This window comes from Corylus avellana, chromosome 2 (assembly GCF_965113065.1).
Source record: "Corylus avellana chromosome 2, dhCorAvel1.hap1.2, whole genome shotgun sequence".
NCBI lineage: Eukaryota > Viridiplantae > Streptophyta > Magnoliopsida > Fagales > Betulaceae > Corylus > Corylus avellana.
This window is the reverse complement of record NC_142491.1, coordinates 37,422,328-37,442,675: the sequence shown is the minus strand read 5'-3', so window position 1 is coordinate 37,442,675 and position 20,348 is coordinate 37,422,328. Positions and strand designations below refer to the sequence as shown.

At 34.2% G+C, this 20,348-nt stretch overlaps 1 protein-coding gene across 1 annotated transcript; it reads left to right on the top strand.

Moving 5' to 3' along the window:
• Nucleotides 1–807: 807 nt before the first annotated feature.
• Nucleotides 808–14,092, top strand: LOC132184637 (uncharacterized). Its single transcript, XM_059598348.2, has 12 exons — nt 808–1,144; nt 1,868–1,970; nt 2,449–2,535; nt 5,616–5,662; nt 7,079–7,136; nt 7,699–7,812; nt 8,017–8,139; nt 9,918–10,020; nt 10,760–10,827; nt 11,932–12,146; nt 13,230–13,443; nt 13,862–14,092. Exons 2-12 carry the CDS (start codon nt 1,889–1,891, stop codon nt 13,912–13,914), a joined length of 1,164 nt encoding a protein of 387 aa, XP_059454331.2. The 5' UTR covers nt 808–1,144; nt 1,868–1,888; the 3' UTR covers nt 13,915–14,092.
• Nucleotides 14,093–20,348: the final 6,256 nt, after the last annotated feature.

The following is a 20,348-nucleotide window of genomic DNA, read 5'->3' as shown; positions in this document are numbered from 1 at the left end:
ATCAAGTCCATTGTGGACATAAGACAAGGTCATAGAGGGCGTGACATAAATAGATCTTTTGCCCGACGCTAGCGATAAAGAAGCATTAGCTAGTCTAACTTGAATGGACACTTTGAACTATTAAACTCTTTAGAGTGTGATATGTGTCCGTTCATGGCGATAACATATAGATGAGTGGTAGTTCATGCGAGAAAAAATGTATTTAACCCAAAATTTAACTTTTATTTCCTTAATTTTTTTTTTTCCTCATTTCTCTTATTTTGTCTAAAATCGTATAAAATTGCTTACGTGGCATTTTCAGGGTTAATGCCATGTAATCAATGTTGCCATGAAACTATTGCATTGCCACCCGTATGTTGATGGGTGGCTACAACAGCAGTGGCGAAACTACATGGTGCGTTTTTCACAAATTTTTTTTAAAATACCTTTAAAATTAGAATTTTACTTTCTAATTTTTATTTTTTTTATTTTGTAATTTTGCCCCCAAACTCATGCAAGTTCTGCCCCTGTTAACAAGAGCCCCTTTGAGCCATCTCTGCCTTAGGAGTGGTTGCTCCTCCTACGGCTACGGTGGTAGAGGGGTGTGGCCCTCTTGGTTTTTTTTTTTTAGCGATTCTAAATTTTTTAATAAAATAAAAAATATTGACATGAGTCACAATCACATGACAAAATTAATTACTTATATTTTGCCTTAAAAAACAAAAGTCAATGTCATGGACGTTGGGTAGGCAAAACGACGACGGTTCCCTTGAAGAATATAATAATCGAAATCAACCACATATCTAAAATATTGTTCTGTAGTTCGTGAACAGTGTTGCACAAATTCACAAAATCTTCCCTCTTCTCGTTTTGATAGCTTTCCCACCTCTTCCTCTTCTCCCCCCGGAGGAGAGTGAGAGACCGCAGAGAACACAGCTTTCGCAGAAAAAACCAAAAGCAAATTCTCTCTCTGTGAGACCTAGGGTTCCGCTCCCACCTTTGTTACGGTTCCTCGCTCCCCATTCAGCTCCAGTTCTACGCACACCAGGCGGAGATCAACGTCGTTTTGCACCTTGATTCAACTCTCGGAATCTTCACGTTTCTTCACAGAATTTGGGGGGTTCTTTATCGGTGTTTTCGTGGAGAAAATTGTGCACGGATTGAGGTGATGTTCTTCGGTTTAATTTGTTTTTTTTTTTTAAAAAAAAAATTCCGATTAATTATGTGAGGTGCATTTTTCTTTACATATAATGTGATTCTTTGAGTACGATTTGGATTCTATGCGTGTGTTGCTTCTGTTACTTGATAAAATGTTCAGATTTTATTTTGGGCGGTATAGTGGTTTTTCGTTCCAATATTGCATGGGCCTGAAAATTTTATTTTATACGGATTATACCGCCAATGCTGGTGTTTTGGATTGCGATTGGTTGATTATCCGTGCATTTGTGAAATGTGTTTCGATCTTATAATGTAAAGTTTTATTCAACGGCTGTCAGAGCCAGCTTGTGTAATGCATTTGTGAAATGCATTCTTGTAAAGGACCTGATACTAAGTCCACTTTAAAGCTCGAGCGTTCCGAATTTCTCCGTCTAAACCTGTGCTTGTGCGTGCGTGTGTGATAGTGTGAGTGATAGTTTATTGTTTTGTTATAAGGGGTTGATTTACAATTATTATGTGGGTATGCAATTGGAATTAGGATACTGTCAATGTTCAGGATGTAGTATTGGCTCCTACTAATCCTAAGGGTAGCATAATCGGTTGGGACCGTATCATATGAAGTGGAGGTCACCAGTTTGGATCTTTGCCCTCCCCTCCAAACTCACTAATCAAACTAAAAAAGAAAAAAAAGAAAGTTGTTCTACGCTGATTTGGTAGTTTTAGTGTACAGATATTCAAATTACTTTTCTCAATGGTATGCTCTATTGGAAGTGGGAGAATGGCAGTCATGGCAAGGCTTCTTGCAGCTGGGAGCTTCTCGCAAACAATGGCAGGTACAACTACTGTAAGGTTTCATAGTTATTCAGTCTTTCTATTGTCTCACTGCTTAGGACCATGTGCAAGGTTGTATTTTGAAGCTATAATAGTAAACATGTGAATTTCTGTGTATATAAATTTTGACACGACTCTCCCTTTCTTATCCTCTCTGCTTCTCTCTCCTCATTTGTGGACAGATGCGTATATTCCTAGTTGTTGGGAAATACGAAATGAAAATACTTCTTATTAAGATTTTATATGGGAAAATTCCGGAATAGATGAATGCTTCCAACATTGTCAAATTACCTAACTTCTTTTCAACTAGACCAGATTAAACTTGAGTTACACCTACCACTTAGCGAGAGGATGGCTTGCAGTGACCAAGACTTAGCTTTGCATCATGCAACTGATTTAAATTGTTATGCTTTATTTGCAAAGTAAAGTTCTCTAAATGTGTGTATGATATCACCATCTTCCTCCTATCTCCTTTGGCAGAGGATGTTGGGCACCAGAAATTAGCTGCTCAATACATCTGTAGAGAACTACGCGATGCAGATGAAGCAAATTTGCTTGACGAAGAAGGTAGTTTTTTCAATTTTCTTGAATACAGCATTATTTATGTGTCCTTCAATCTAATGATTGTTTTCCATTTACGAGAAAGTCATTTACCATAGTGTGTTTAATACAAAGAGGTGATTGTAGTGTGGAGTTGTGGCATATATCTTTTAATTCTCATTGATGTTGCTAGCTGCATTTTCATGTTAAAAATGAAAAAAAGAAAAAAAGAAAAAAAAGAAGAGAATATTCAATATGGAAACTTTACTACTCAAAAAGAGAAATGCTATATTTACAAAATTTTCTCTCCAAAAGTTGGTTCCCAAGTGATGCGTCACCATCGATGGTGACACATTTCCCAAAATAATAGATCCTATATGTGGATTCTTTTTAATTAAGAAACAAAAAGGGTTGATATGTTTATTTTTCGTTTCTTATTTTTATCAAGAGTACTGGATAAGTAGTCCTTCAGAAAATCATGAAACTACCATATAGAGTCAACATCGGTACACACAAGAAGCAGGGAGTGACTGATAGCTAAAGGCAGGTGAAAGTGCCTTGCAAAAGCTACCAGAAATGTATAAAATAAAGAATATATATATATATATATATATATATATATATATATATATATATATATATATATAAAACCTGCTAATGAGGTGCTTGCCTTTATTGCTTCTCATCTCTTTCTTTTTGACCAATTAGGTTACAAAGGTGAGTGCCTTAGTAACTTTTGGTTTCCTGAAGTATATGAAGCTGCTATATTGGCACGATCCTTTTGCCTTGTGGTCAGTGTGCCTTTGGCAACATTGTATAGGGAGTGTTCTACTAGCATCTGTTGAAGTGTTGGTGATTGACATGTGTCTACCCGAGCTGTTTTCTCTTTTACAAGTGTCCATGCAACTTACAAATATGAGTCAATGCTTTGAAGATGTTGCCTGAGCAATATATCATGTCTATATGGCTATATGAGGGAAAGAAATGACAAAAGTTTTGAGGACATTGAGAGCATGTTTGGGATTGTGATGGGAAGTAGAGCTTTTAAAGTTAAAAAGAGCTTTTTAGAAAAAGCTGCAATTTTAAATTTTTCTCAAAAGCACTTTGTCCATTTTTAGAATAAAAAAAGTCAAAGAAGTACTTTGGAAATTTTTATCAAACATGCCAGCTTTTTGAGTATGTTTGGGATTACATTTGAGAAATAGAGTTTTTAAGTCACTAAGTGCTTTTGGGCAAAAACTTCATTTTAAAACTTTTGCCAAAAGTGCGTTTTGACCATTTTTAGGCTTTTTAGACCCTTAAAAGCGCTTTTAATTTTTTTACCAAACGAGTACTTTTTTCTTCAAACGGACTTTTTGAGGTTAAACGCACTTTTAGGCCTTTCAAACGCAATCCCAAACAGGCTTTTTGTTTGGCACAACTTTCTAGATATTAAAAAGTACTTTTTACCTTTCCTAATGCAATCCCAAACAAACTCTGAGAGGACTTTGGAGGAGATCAAGTCTTTTTTCTTCTAAGCTTTTTTTTCATTGGACAACTGCTTATGTTTCTCCTTTATCATTTAGGTAAAGTGATTTCCTTGTCCTTTTTGCTCATTCTGGCTAGGTTCTTCTTCTTGTATACTTCCTGTGCACTTAGTGGTGTCTTTATGCTTTTAATGATAATTATCGATTACTTATAAAAAAAAATGTGTTCAAAGTGACCTATCAATTCCTTCTAACCAGATTCAATGTGCCTATGTTGCTTTCGTGCACATTCTCCTGTATAACAACCTAAAAAAATGAAATGGTAAATTATGTCACAACCCCCTCTTACTTCTGTGCCTTTTGACATTGAGACCTTGGTTTCCAATTTGGTGAAATCAAGACTTGTGCTTTAAAAATTTGTAAATTGAGACCTCCGTTAGTTTTTTTTCCATCAAATAGATAACAAAAACAATGTGAAAATATAATCATGGCCTGAATATATATATATATATATATATATATATATATATATATATATAAGTGGTTGGGGCTGGGTGCTATCCCCTAGCCCAGCCATTACTGTTGCTGGGCACCCAACCATCTGGCTGTGGCTGGGCATGTCCCAGCCAAGCCATGACCGTGTGGCTGGGTGACAACCTAGCCCCAACTTGTTTTTTTCTTTTGTTTTATGCTTTTTTTTTTTTTTTTGGAATATTTTTTACCGAGATATAATTGTAGTTTCATATTGTTTATGTTATCTATTTGACGAAAAATAGTAACAGAGGTCTTGATTTTCAAATATTGGGTCTTGATTTCATCAAATTGAAAACTAGGGTCTCAATGTCAAAAAGCTTGAAATCATGAGAGGGTTGTGATGTAATTTCCCAAAAGAAATCTAGGTATTCCAAAGATGAGTAAACCTTTCGTTTTACTAAAAGAAAAACAAATAAATAGACCAGAAAAAGGGTTTCTGCCGTCAAATTTTGTTGTTGAACTTTTGTTGATAGGGAAAATATAAAAGAAGCTATGCTCATTGAGTTAAATTAAAGGAATGACAACAGTTTTGAGGACATTGAGAGGACTTTGAAGGAGAATAAATTTGTATTTTTCAAAACCCTGTATCTTTGGACAGCTGCTTTTGTTTCTCATTTAGTGATTAGTTATTATGATTTTCTTGTTATTTTTACTTCTACTAGCTAGGTGGTTTATTTTGTATACTTCCTGTGTACGTGGGAGCACCTTACGCTTATAATGATATCTCGATTACATATATAAAAAAATTAAGTGGCAGATTGGGGAATTATGACATCACTAAAAATTTTGATGTCTTTCCTTACATGAAGTAGCTTCCATTACACATAAAGCTGGGAAGTGAGTTTATAAGCAACATTTATTCGCATAATGTTATGTTTCTTTAGTTAAAGATTAGACCTTGTGGACAAGGTGCAATTATGCTGTACTCACATAATGGGAGATCTAAGAGTCTTGCAGAGCTCCTTCAATTCTAGTGTTAAGAGTGTAAGATTTATTTTTGCTTTCCATTTATTTTATTTTTTGTTGGTGTTCACTTCCTTTTAAGTGTTTGATTATTTTATTTTTTATTTTTTTGATAAGTAAGTGTTTGATTATTTCCCTTTGCAGATATGCATGTCTTTGGTTTGAAGCCTATGACAGAACCTTTGCATTTGGTAAGGTTCGACGTCAATATGACTTATTTTATGCCAACATTTTATTACTTCTTGAAATTATGGTAGAGAAGCTGGTCTTGTAGAGCTCTTTTTTGTTTATGCTTCATAGTTCTTTGCCTTTTTAAATTTTTTGCCTAGAATGCTATACAAGTGTTTTTTTTTACCCATTAGCCTTGTCTTCCCCCTAGTTGGTTTAGGTTGATGTTTGGAAAAATTGGAATTTTGCTTAATTTCGACTCCAAGATGGGTATTTACTGCTATGTGTGGTCGTGATTCAGTAAGCTTCTAAACTGGGATTGTTAGAAGATAGTATCATCTGGATTATATTATATTAGGGTCTATTGTCCTGAGTTGTTGGTTGGCATCTGGAGGACTTTGTTTGTGCATTAAAGCAATGAAGATAAATAGGAACTTGAAAACTATCATAGAAGTTTTTGTTTCTTCTTCTGCTTCTTCTATTTATATTATTCTTTTTTTTTAATCTGATGATAAGTAGAAGATAAATTATTACTTATCAAAAAAAAAAAAAAAAAGATAAATTATTGTTCTCTCGCCGCTGCTATAATATAGGACGTAGATTTGCGATAAGAAGCAAAATAGCACAACTGTGTCTATGTATTGTGGTGCCTCATCACAGATTCACAATGAAGGACACGGGCATGTGTAGCATGACTTGTGATTTGTCCTTTTTGAGTATCACGTGGATGTAACTAGTTCATCCCTGGGCTGTGACATTTTTTTTTTTTCCCTTTTTGGAGCCAAATAAGATGCTTTTTTAAAGCCTCGTGACTTTATGTATGTAGTTTATGTGACAAGCAGTAACTCTTTGCCTTGCTTCTAGCAGATTTTGAAAAAAATAAATAAATAATAATAATAGAAAGATGTTGGGCTCATTTGCTAATGTTTTTTAGCAAAAAAGCATAAGCATTGACAGACAATTAAATATATAAAACACTAACAAAATACTTAAAACTACTTTCACTTTTTGTGTCACATCACAACCAAAAGGCAAAAAGCACCCTCTAAAAGGTATTACCAAACCAGCTTGTTATCTTGTAAAACATTCTTATTGTTTAAATGTAATTGTTATAATAGAATTAGTAATCTCTCTATGTTGTTGCTTCTTTCTATTGGTGTCACATAGGCAAAGTAGCTTCTCCAGAGCATAATATGTTTTGTCTTTGCTTTATACCAAGGATGCCTTTATGATACAGATTCTTACCTGAATTTAGGAATAATATTTCACCCCCAAAGAAAGTAGCTTGTCTAGTGCATTTTGAATTTGGACCTGCTGGTTACATCAGCTCATTGATTTATATGATTAAGATTCTGTCTCTGTTTACTTACAAGGCAGATCTGCTTTTCACATAATCTTTTATTCACTTCATTTTCTGATTGTTTAATATAAATGTGAAGGTATGTTGCAATGCTTGCAAGAAGTCTATCAAGGCCAGTCAATATGCAGCTCATGCAGGTTTGGAGGCTCTCTCTCTCTCTCCCTCCCGCCCCCATCCCCACCCCCGCCCCCCAATTGACCCTTCTTTTCCCCATCCTTTTTTGTCAATAATTTCCCTTGGTTTTAATAATAAGTGTTAGTCTGGTTTCATATGCTTCATAATTGGTCAACTCACATCCATGCACCTCAAAAAAAAAAGTTGAAAATTTAAGTTTTACAAAAGGGGAAAGGGACGTTGGCACAAATGACTATTTATTGGTTGGTAATTTAGTTGACTAAATGCCGATTGTCATTGTAATAGTGAGGGCTCCATCATATATGATCAGCATGTGAGGGCTCCATCATATATGATCAGCATGAGACAAGTTGTGTGCATGGCCCCAATATATCATACCTAACTAAGCACCCAGTTTCCATTTGAGAACCTAGTTATCATTTATTGACTTACATGTAGTGTTTGTTAATTGGTTGCCAAATGTTAATATTTTGGATCCTATCTATAATTCGAGGATGTTGTTTTGGCGCTTCTCTGAAGTGGGCCTTTTTTTGTTTTTTTTTTTTTTCCTGATTTTCTTTTCAGGACTCTGTAGGTCACTAAATTCTGCAGAAGAAAATATTTTGGAGGTTAATGGCAGTACGGGGAGCAGGAAACCCCCAAGGAAGGAGAGGAAGAAGTTACTAACTGCTTATGCTAGTATCCTTTTAAAAGAAAAATCATGAGCAAGTTTAAATGTTCAGCTTCTCAGGCTTTCAGACAATTGCCCTGTTATGATAATTATTTTTGAACATTGTTTTGCCTGAACTGAAGAAGGTCCTAATATCTGGATCAAGTTAGTACATATATTGTGTTTTGGAAACAAGATTTGGATGACTTTTTATAGTTCTTGACCTCTCTTAGACCAAACTACTCCAGTTGGGGAGCAAGAAAAGTCTCAACCCATAGATGCTGATGTTGCTGCTGCGTCAGAATCCCAATTGGACAGTCAAATTGGAATAGCTTCCTTCGCCCTGGACGCAAAACGTAACTTCATTTGCTCTTATTTGCATTCTTCATATTAGAGTTCTAGCAAACAAATGTTAGGCTGAGCAATCCTGGGAAGACATTTCAATATGATCATAATAGTAAGTAATTAAAAAGGTTAAAAGCTGAAGTTACACTCCAAAAGAAAAAGAGAGAGAGAGAGAAGAAAATGAGAAGAATTTGAATAAACCAATATATTGTTACTATAGCCAATTTAGTTGTAAACACATCAATGCTTGGACAATGGAACATCAAAACATAATTTATATCAGTAAATGGATATATCTTTTTCCATGTCATTTAAAGCAATTATTCTTGGGAGTTTTCCTTTATTTGTATTTATTCTAGTCTCTCTTTTTTTTCCCCCTTTTGGTTCTCTTTTATCAGAGATGATGAGTAATATGAACATCTATTGACAAAAGAATCACCCTAGTGATCAACTCATGGTTACTGCAAACAAATAAGATTAAAGGGTTCTATTTCTCAATCTTTTGGACTTGCTACAGTGGAACTAGCGTCAAAAGGTTTAGAAAAAATCACGCCCTAGGATAGAATCAGGGATATTTCATAAACCATAGCTAGTAGTTGGATTAGGAGATTGATTATGGAGCTAACTATTTTAATGAGCTTTAGCTCAAATGGCACTTCCTCCCTTTGCAGCAAGGTGGATGGTGAGGTCATGGGTTCATGTCCCACCAGGTGCGTGTAACTTACCAATAAAAAAAAAGATCTTGTTTAATGATTAAAACAAAAGATTTAGGAACTACAATAGAACTTTTCAGATTAAGAAAGCAGCTATTATGAGAGAGATCTTAGGAGAAATTTTTGCAGCTTTTTGTATAAACAGTTTATAAAAATTGGCTTAATGAGACATGGTACAGGCATGTGGCCTTGGATTCTGTATTATGCATATAGTATGGTTGAGATTTTTGTTTCTCTTGTAGCAGTTTTCTTTTCTAGCAGTTGTCTTGGCTGATATATAAAATCACTTTGTTGAACAAGTTTATTGTTGTTATAATATATATATCTCTTTGATGGCTTATCAGATATGCTACTTTACCCAGGGTAGTGGTTGCTTGATCTTAATCTTTTCTGTTACTATCTCATATCTTGCTTGCATTCACTTTAGTTGATTCCAGTTGACAGCTTCCATATCTAAATTTCTGCTGTGAACAATCGGGCTGTGAATGTGGGTTATGATGTCTACTAGCTTCTTTGATTGAAACATTGTAATAAAGGGCCCCCCTCTTATTCTTTTCTTTTTTCTTTCCTCCATGCATGTATATTTGGTTAAAACTGTCATTGGTAGAGTAACATGGTGGTGAAACATAACTCTGCTCTAGTTTTAGAACTTGATCTTACTGCCACTTATGATGCTTAAAAAGATGTGTCCTATATTTGTCGAGAGAACTGAAAATCTTAGTGTGTCTGTGTGGCTTTTCATAGAAAAGGCTGTCTCAAATAAGAGTCAAATATCCTTTTGTTTTTAATTTAAATAAAAATCTGTAGTGATACCCGTGAACATAGTTTCTTGTCTATTCATTATAAACAACATGTAGCAAATCCATATAGTTGGAAGAACATTTTGAGTCAAGTTGCATTCCTTTTTCTTTGCATTCTTTTTTGCTTAGTGATGTATCTGAATATATGTTGTAAATTTGTTGAATGCAATCACTTTTTGCTTTTTGTATGCAAGTTCTATTTGCAACAAAATTATATTCTTTACTGTCTGGTTCTAGCTTGCTTCATTACTTACCTATTTTCTTTACGAAATTCAGCCTGTGTAGATGTGGCATCTATGATGGATGTTTCAGGAGTTTGTACTGGAAATATGGACCACCCAGCTTGTGTAATGCTGCCTCCAACAAAACGTTCTAAATTGTATGCCTTCTTTGTTCTATAATGCTACTTCACTTTGAGTAAATGATTATCTGAATATTTTCCAGTACCCAAAAAAGTTCTTTCTGAATCTTTAACATATAGTGCATTGGACTACTTATGTGTGTCGTTGAGTCTTCTACTCTTTATACATTGCTGCTGATCTCATACCCAGCCATATACTTGTTGTACTCTTATGTTCAAGAAATGTTTTAGAAATCCAAGCTTAAAGAACTTGCACAGAGTTTAAGGTTGGATTTCTAAAACATTTCTTGAACGATGCTAGTCCAATTACAAGCCCATGCTACTTCAATGTTGGATATAGTGCCGAAGGGGAGAATCATTTAGAATAGAAGAATGTGGCAGAATAATGGAGTGCTTAGGCATCTGACTTTAGGTGACTAATTCTTTTTCATCCCCCCAAAATGGCCTACTTTAGCCTCTTGTGAAGAGAAGGATTCAGTTTCTTCCTTTATAAATGACTTGGTTTGCAATGTTGGGTGTAATTATCACACTGGACCTTCATTCTTGTCAATGAGCTGTATGCCAAATGACACTTCTTCCTCCTGTAAGAACAGGGTGGAGGACTAAATCATGGATTCAAGATCCGCTGGGTGCATTTGTAACTTACCAATTAAAAAAACCGTAATCAAATTCTTCATTTATGCTACTTCTGAGGACCCTTCTGAAATTTTATTGCTGGTCCTGAATATATAATGCATTTTCTTTATTTTTCTTGTAGGATAGCAGCTGGGCATCAACTTCTGTTAGATGATCTAGAAACGGCATCTGGTGTTGCAAAAATCACAAGTAATTTGGGTTTATTTCCCTGTATGGCTGAATTTGTATCTCTTGAAGTTATTCTGTTTCCTTAGAATTCCTTAAGCAGAATATTTTATAGTAGCATTTAGTTAATGGATAAACAGTGAAAAGAACAGATGTCTTACCTGATTGAGAATCATCAACCTTGAAGGCATGAAACCAATATCTTTTGGAAATTCTAATAGTGTCTAGCATTATTATTGCCTAATGTAATTTAATAGCTTCTAGTTTCAGTTGGGATACTCATCTCTCACCTAGTTTTTTCATCTGATGCTTATTCTGTCTTTGATGGGAGAGATATGGAAAAAGAGAAATACTAAAATTTGCTCTCTTTATTTATCTTTGTCCTTGTGACTTTCCTAATAATGACTATATATACAATGATGCATTGCTGCTTTGGATATTGTCTATTGCTTATTTGATAATTGCTATGAAGACAGCAGCTACTGTTGAATAAATGCGGTAATTTTAATTGATCCTTTCTGAAATTTTTTACCATTTTTACTTCAACCTTAATTTCAATATATATATATATATATTTTTTTTGCTTTATTGACGTAATAATGCGTTATTATGGTTATCAAGCCATATTCATACATATCTTCAGTTGGATATTGGTGACTTGTCTATGGTATTCCTTTGGGTTCTTTGGATTCTTAATGTTGATGTTGAATGTATGGTACATTCATGTGTAGACATGTTTCTCATGCTTATGTGCAGGCACGAATTGTCCGAAAGGGACAAATTCAGAAGGTGTAATTTCTAATGATTGTATGATTGGATATAAAAGTGTGGGCAAATCCATCAATGGTGCCTGCCAACAAAAGGGTTATTTATTTATTTTTTTAATTTTCTGTATTATAGTCTGCTTGGCTTTTTGCACTGGAGCAGGTTGAAAATATAGGTTGCAATATCTTGTAGCAAAAATTGTCAAATATTATCTTTTGGTTGAAGTGGTCATAAACATTCTGTGTAATAGTTTTGGAAAGTTGTCCTGAACTTTTCTCTTTTTTTCTCTCTCAAATCTTGACTTTGGAGTGCTTTCTGGATTCACAGTATTTGACAATGATTATTGTGATGTAATCCAATCAGATATTCCAGTTCCTCTTGCTACGAAAATATACTACTCACAAAGAAATAATCGTCACCGATCAACACTTGCTTATCTTTACCGTGAGGCATCAACTAAGGAACTTTGCAATGACATGGTGAGTTCAAAAATATCACAAGAGAACATGATTCCATTACAGTCTTCATCTCCAAGGGACACTTCGGTTGAACCAATGGATGAGATGCTCAACAGGAAGGTTTGCCCCTGTTCTTTCCTACTTTTCAAGGCTGATTGCATCCACCTGGGTCTGTTGCAGAGAGTTGTTATGTGGATTCTTCTTTTATTTATCTTACGAAAATATATGAAAGAGATCATTTGAAATCTCAAGTCTTCATGCATCCTCAAGTTATCGCTATTTTTAGTTGTTGAAACTTACATCTGTACAAGTCCCAATATCTTGCTTACTTTTATATTGAAAAGCAAGAAAGGATGTGAAATGAACTTCTGTATGAGGTTGAAATTTTAATGATCTTCCTAGTATTAATGTTGCTTCCAAATATCTAAGACCTGAATAGAAGTGCACTTGTTTTGATAAATATTTTTGCCTTAACTTCTTCTGAACTTCCATAAAATGATTTGTTTTTTTTTTCTTTCAGTTTTTTATGGTAGCAGTTTTTATATGGGTTTTTGTTAAAAAGGGTACAGAAGACAAAATTGTGAAGGGAACAATGGGAGTGAGATACTTGTAGAATTCGCATGCCATTTACCTTTTGATTTCTAGATTTGTATGTGCTTAACACTTTGAGGGTGTCAAATTTCAAGTAAACTTGGAATCTATAGCCATTCTATGAAAATTCCTTTTGTACTCTTTTTTCCTTTGTAAGCATTCATAAAGTGAAAAAAGTGTAGGTTGGATTATAAACTAGATTCACGTAGTACCTACTCATTGTTAAATAGCATAATCATTGTCTTTGATGATCTTACCAACTTTAGTCATGTTTTTGTCATAATACAAGAATTCGTACAATAAAATAACTAACTAATTGATGCTCTGGATTTGATATTAGTAATTAGAACGAAAAGAGATCCAGAAGTGTAAGAAGAAATCCATGAATACCTTGTAAGCTAATATTCCATGCAAATATTTTGTCCATCTAGATGAATCTATGCTACATGGTCAGTTGAACCTCTTATGTATGCAATATGGCCACATAAAGTTATGATGTAGTGCATGCCATATGTTTATTTTATCAGTAAACCTCTTGAACATGCTGCAGATTGCATGAATTAAGTATGGAGAACAACTGACTTAAAGATTTCATTATTCCTTGAAAAGCAGAGACATACATACACCATGTCTTCTGTGCGAAGTCCTGATCAAATTCTTGCACAAAGTTCAGAAGTATGCTTGGGTAAAACTGGAGGGTTACTCTCAGCCAGTAACTTCTCAAATCAGTTTCCTGTTGATAATGCTCTGAGGCCTGAGGCTGCTTCTGTTGGATTGACGAGAAGCAAATACGTTTCAAAGTCTTATTCTTTTGCAGGCAACACAGGTAGTGCACTGCTATGTTTTACTACTGTTGCATTTATGAATGAATCGTTTCTGGAGTAGCTGGTAATTCTAGGAGCATGAGCTAAGCTAACAAATTACGTGGTGAGGGGGAACTTGGTTGCTAAGCCTAACTATAAGCTAAGCTTAAAAGCGAGTAGAGTGAGGGCAGGTGTTTGTGAATGAGTTCATTTTGGCAATCACTGCTTTTACCACAATTTATAGGCCTTATTATGTTCAATATCTCAAAATGTTGTGTCCCTTCTACAGTAACAACAGTACTGATAAGTATCACACACAGCTCATTCAATAGCATCTACTATATTTCCCCCCTGTTTTCTTTTTCCGTATTATTTATGGTGTAAAGTTCTATGAAGCTGGGAAATAAGTCTTACGTATGGGTGATGTCTTTGGTTTTGTAGGAAAACCACTGGGGACCATGCAGCAGCCAAATGGAAGTGTTCCTGTTATATAAGAGTCCTGGTGGGTTTTTTGCTAGGCAAAGGTGTAATTAACCCGATACATGAGGTTAGGAATTAGAATCCCATTTTGAAATTGATAAAGCAAATCAGTCAAATTGTTTATTCCAGCCTTCTGCACTGTACACCTATGTTTATAATTAATGAAAATGAAGAAAAAGAAATTTTCTGTTCTCTTGCATTGTATACACCTATGTGGTCTTTTTTAGTTTCAGTGAAAAATGAGCCCGGGGGTACAGTATTTTACGGGATCCACTAAAGTAGTAATAAAAGTTTTAGAGCCTTGAGTGAGTGCTGCACTGAGCGCATTGCCTTCAATGTATTAAATTATTGTTTTCTTTGTGATAATGGTTTAACATGGTGTTAGATCTTCTGGGGTTTCATAACTAATAAGCTCATAAAGGAAGAACATGCCGATATCTGGGTTTGAAGATCCTGCTGAGTTTTCGTCACTGTTGACCTACCCGAACCGTTCGAGGTATGTTTTGAAATGAAATGTTTTCTCGTGTTTGGAGGGTTGGTAATGCGGGTAAGGTAGTTAAAGCTGCAGAATACGGAGGATAAACTATTGAGTTTCTCTTAACCCCTGTGAAGATATTTCTTCAAGTGGCAAAACTCACATAAATAAAGGTGTTATATATTTGTATAATGTCATTGATGATGGCAGCATCTGGAGGATTCTCAAGTTGAATGCTATGAATATACGTCCTTTTTGTTGTGGCATATCAAGGTTTGGTGGGGAGTGCGGTCTGGGTGCTCCAATTCAATGAGATATCAAGTAGGAATAATGTTGAGCAGGCTGGGACCTGGTATGTTGCCACTCGCAATTATGCAATGAAGTGGCACAAGACTACTAATGCGTGACAGCAACAAGACTCGGACAACTTCTTGTCTCTTTGCTTGGGGATTTGTTTATGTTTTTTTGAGGCTTCATATGCGCTCTCTGATGATATAAAGTGGTCTAGCACATTGTTGCATCTGGACTGGATGGACTTATAGTTATATGTCGTCTATCGTTTGATAATGACGTGGCAATAGGAATTTACGGTTATGGTTCTCGCCCTGTCACAAAGGGCAAGCTACTGAGCCATTCATTGTACTGCTGCCTGTCATTTTACGGGATTTTCGGGTGAGTGTATTATTGTTTTAAATAAAAATTTAATCCTGACCCACTCGTCATAGATAGATAGAGGTGATGGAAAATAAAAAGAAAAGAAACTTCTGGCTGCTATATTTTTCACAGCACAAATTGTATTCCTCAAGCCAAGCCAAATAGTTTCTAGAAGTTTGTTTTTGTTTTGGTTCTCACAAATTTCATATGATAATTGAGGGGAAACATTTATTGTTGAGATGTTTTCTTTGGTCACTCCCCCCTATTAGACGTCAAACTAGCATGGGTCATGACAAATATAGCCCTTATAATTTCACAGCATGAAAATTATGTCTGCGAATGCTTTTACCATTTTACCACATTTTCAGCAATTGAATAGTTGGGGATAAAAACAAAGATTAGGGGAAGGTGGTGGAGAAAGTCTCTTCTTTGTTATTATCGTATTGATCATGTGATTAATAAGGACAGGTATCTGTCTTTTTCTATGTTAAAGTGTCATTCAACCTTTGAAAAAGAAAATCCACTTGCGTTTTTTTTGGGCAAAATGACAAAGTGGTGGACATGGTGCATTGGTGCGTTGCTATCTTCCCCTTCTCCCATAAACATAGATGCATATTCTCTGTTCTTCTAGTTGGGGCTGCTATGCTTATCTTTCGTATTTGCAGTTATGCTGTCCTGTGGGGAACATAAACAAATCTCTCTCCCAGAAAATATAATATGAGAGACGACAGCCGACTAACATGAGACCCACGAGCATATAAAAGAAAGAATCCTTTGTTTGAGCCTTGCTGTTTTCTGTATCACTAATTTATTGTACTATATTACAAAGCATGCTAAAAGAGAAATTGGATCTTTCTGATGCTTTTAAATCGGCCAAAAAAAAAAGGGGGAAACCCTTTTTATTTTCTTTTTATTCTGTTTGACTACAATTTAATATTGAGGCAAATTGATTTACGAATCCTTTTTTTTTTCTTTTGCGATTTCAAATTCATCGGCTCACCCACGTATATTCTTCAGAAGGTCTCATATATATATATATATATATATATATATATATATATATATATATATTTTCTTTATATATACATTCACTATTTACCTATGGTGCTAAATATGGAAGAAAAATGATTCGGCAGCCCCTGTGGGGTTCAATTAGACAGATTCTTGTAATATGACCAATAAAAAAAGTAAAAAAAAAAAAGAAGAAGATATTATTACTGTTCACAATTTTATATGATCAATCAAAGCTCCATTTGCAGTTTGTGTAGTCAACTCAAATATAACCCAATTCTCTTATGCCGACCCACGTTTAGAAATCAAAAGTTCCAAGTTGGCATCTATTTTACATGATACTCGCTGTAAAATATCCAATATAGTTATCGAATATCTCCATTTCATACCTTCCATGGATGGGCTATTTCTATGTCTTTCATTTTGAATTAAAAATTATACTTTTTACTTCCTTTGATTAATTTTAAAAATTGTTGTGAGTGGTGGTCCACCATTTTGTAATTTCTTTATGAGCTCACGAGTCGATCTATATTTTATGAAAATGAGTGTCATGTGATAGTTTTACATTTTAGTATATGATGTAGTGAGGGTTATAGCAAACTATCATGCTAGTTTGTAATTGTGACAAGTGCTATAAGATTGCCACGTGACAGTCTATTATATTAGTGACTGGCGTGATAAATGTCACATTAGTTTCTAGTTAAAATTATAGAACTCTTAGCACAAAAAAAAACAAAAAAACAAAAAACAAAAAACAAAAAACCTTGCATAATACTGAAGACTTTAATATGTAGAAATGAATCATATTTGTAATATAAATATAATTAGTTGTTTAGGGTTTAAGGTTTAATTCTTTTATCCGCCGCTTCTCTCTCTTGTTTTAAGTGGGAGAAGCTCTGAAACATCTCGAGTAAAAACAATCATTTTCCCACGAGAAAATGCGCCTCCTTCGTGAGTGCCATCCATGGAGGAAGTATGACATTTGTTTCCATTCTCCTCCATTCCCCCTTCCTTTCTCTAGTCTCTTTCTTCGTTTTTAGTGTTTTATTTTTTTTCCCCCTCTTTTCTCTCTTTTATTCGCAACTTGAAAGTCATATCTATCATGTTTCATTTTCCTACTACACTAACGCGCCTTCCCACCACCACCATTGAGCTCGGCTGCTTTAGCCGATGTCCTCCACCACCATGTGTCCACACCAAGCGCCGGCCTGACTTGAGCGTGTTGCACATGCTGTCGTCACAATTGCTTCATTTTGATCCACGTGTCTGATTGTCAACTTTTTCACTTTTCACATAGTATATCTAATATCTTTATAGTTGGTACCTTCTTTTGATCTATAAAGATTCTCAATTCTAGTCGTAGTTCCTGTTTTGGTGTCCACCAAGCAGTCTTTGCTGGGTACCTTATTCACCAGATGCTAGAATAGTGCTTCTCTTCGATGGATTTGATCAGTCATCTTCAATACTTTTTCCCTGATGTGGTTCTCCTATTTGGTTGCTGCAATAGGTTTTATGTTGACAAATTTGCTTCTCTTTGACACTACAAATGGATAGAACCATTCATTCTGCCCATTTCTAATAGTCTCTAGGTTTCTTTTTTGGCACCGTTCTTATTGTTTTAGGAATGTTGTTGGGAAGCTCACTCCTTTGTTTGTATTTGTTTGATGTAATATTCCTCGACCCTTTTCCCTTTATATTGCACAGAAAAAAGAAAATGAAAAAGAAATAGAACCACGGGTTAGATTCCAAAAAAAGAAGAATTGTAATTTACCATTTCATTTGTTAATAATCAATTACAAATCATGACTTTTAATGACCTTTACAATCATAACTCATGATTTTCAAGTTCATTATTAATAGGAAAAAGTAAATTTACTCTCCTCTATCTATTAAACAATTTGCAATGCTCTCTCAATCTTTCAATTGTTATAATTTTTATAATTGCCATTTTTTGTTAAAAAAAAAAAAGAGAAAAAAATAATTCTAATAAAAAAAATGTTTAAAAAAAAAAAAAAAAAAGAAGGCAAAAATTTCTTATATTAATAAGGAAGCTAGAAGTACATTTTCCTTGTTAATATAAGAACATATTTTAATAAAGTTGAACAAACTTGACCCATCCATTCAACAACTTCAGAAGAAAAAAAAAAAAACTTAAATTAAAATATAAGTTTCGCATAAACAATAATTCTTCCAAGTTGTTGTCGTAATCCATGTTATTCCAAAAATGCCGTCTCTAACAAAGCACAAGTACAAAAATCTTGAGAGGAGTCAAAACCCCAAAAGACAGATTTGCGGTTCAGTCACGGAGTCGCAGCAACTTATCCTAGTGCGCACCTCATGCTATCCTTTGTACTCTCCGCCCATCGAGTCATCGACCGAGACTATGGCTTTTTTGTATAACCTTTTGCGATGACTTAGGAGTTAGGACCCATTGGAGTAGATATTATCTATATGGGCCCACATCCCAAGTAACCAAGTCCCTTCTTTTTTAGATTTAAGGATGGTCACCCTACTAGGCTACGTGTATCCTTCCAAAATAATTAAATATAAATAAATAAGGGAGATTTTTTGTTTTCCTTAAAAAAAGATTTTACGACTTTATTTTTATTTCTTATTTTTACAAATTCTTTGGTCTCTTCAAGGAGCTGAGATTTTCGGCTGCCTCAAGCGTTAGATATGACATTTTCTTCTTTCTTCTTCTTCTTCTTCTTTTTTTTTTTTTTTTTTTTTTTTTTTTTTTTTTTTAATTAGAGAAAAGAGATATTAAAGGAAAATTCAAATTTGAGGTATTAGCACTAAATTTAGGATGATAAAATCCATTTTAAGTGATACCGTCCCTAAAAGGTTAACCTTCCACCCATAGATTTTAGTTTTAAATCAAAAAATAAATTTTGAGGCATTAGAAATTAAATATTAACGTATAAAAATTTAACCAAAAAAAAAAAAAAAAAAACAAACAAACAAAACAAAATCTAACAGGACTAGGAAGAGAGAGATTTTTCTACAATTTTTTTTTTTTTTTTTTTTAATAAAGCTACATTAGACTTTGGCGGACACTTGTCTGACTCTTGGCAGCCTGATAGCAGGACTCTTCTTCGAGATGACACTATATAATGGGAGGAACTAATTTTATGGTTAAGATTTTTATTTTTTAATATATTATTATATTATTTAAATAATACAAAATTATTTATATTTTTAGATGAAATAAAATAAAATATTTTTATTTAATATGAAATAGTTACTATGGGTTTTACTTAAATGAAAAAAAAAAAAAAAATCCTTATATCATTGTAGGGGTAGTAGTACAATGATAAATATAATTATAAAGGAAATGAATTTTCCAAAGCTATATGGATTGCAATCATAATCTCTTTGCTTGTTATTTCTCCTCAATATTACTCTATACCTAACAACCCACTAATTATCTAATAAGCACACCACAACAAAACCCTCTTTGTAATTTACCTTTGTTTAAGATGCTAGCTGCTTTCATTATAAAGAGCACTTACCACAACAAGAAGTATCATTTAAATATAAAAATATTGTAAATCTAAGCCCCTTGATTTTTGTTACTAATGAAAAGATACTAAAAATGAATAAAAATAAAAGAAAATAATTTCAAGGGTGATTGGTATTTAACCCCCTATCCTTACTCTACTTGAGTAGGTCCATTGAATTGTTAGCTTTAATAACAATCTTGTTTGTTATGTATGTAAAAGCAAACTTTGTCAACAAATTTAAGTGGTTGATAGGGTGAGAGCGTTGCCACTAATTTCAAAGCTTTTAACACTCAAGTCTCATATTGAAAAGATGAGTAATTTATATAGAGCGTTTGGTTTATAAAAACACTCACAAGTGTTAAGTTTTACATTTACGTAAGACTGATCTCTTAACACAGATATAACTAACGCTTTCCCGGGATCGTTATAGAGCTAAGATGACATACATTGCAGTTTAGCATAAAATGATGTGGGTGCAAAGGAACATCCATGAATGTGTTTAGTTGAGTCCTACCAACAACTAAATTGCCAAAAAAAAAAAAAAAAAAAGCTTGAATTAGGAATTGATGCAATGAACTGATGAAGTACCAAACTGGAAAAGGTCCAAAATCCAAATCCTTATCAACTAACATTTGCTCCACTCTGTAATGATGCTTCCATTAGACGTTGCCATGGTATACTTTCCCTTTTCTCTTTCTCTTATCAAAGAATAATAATGCAACTCTTGGCCCATAACCTTTAACCTCACCTAACATACCTATCTCACATTTGGACATGTTAGTCACAATTCACTGCAACTTGCTTG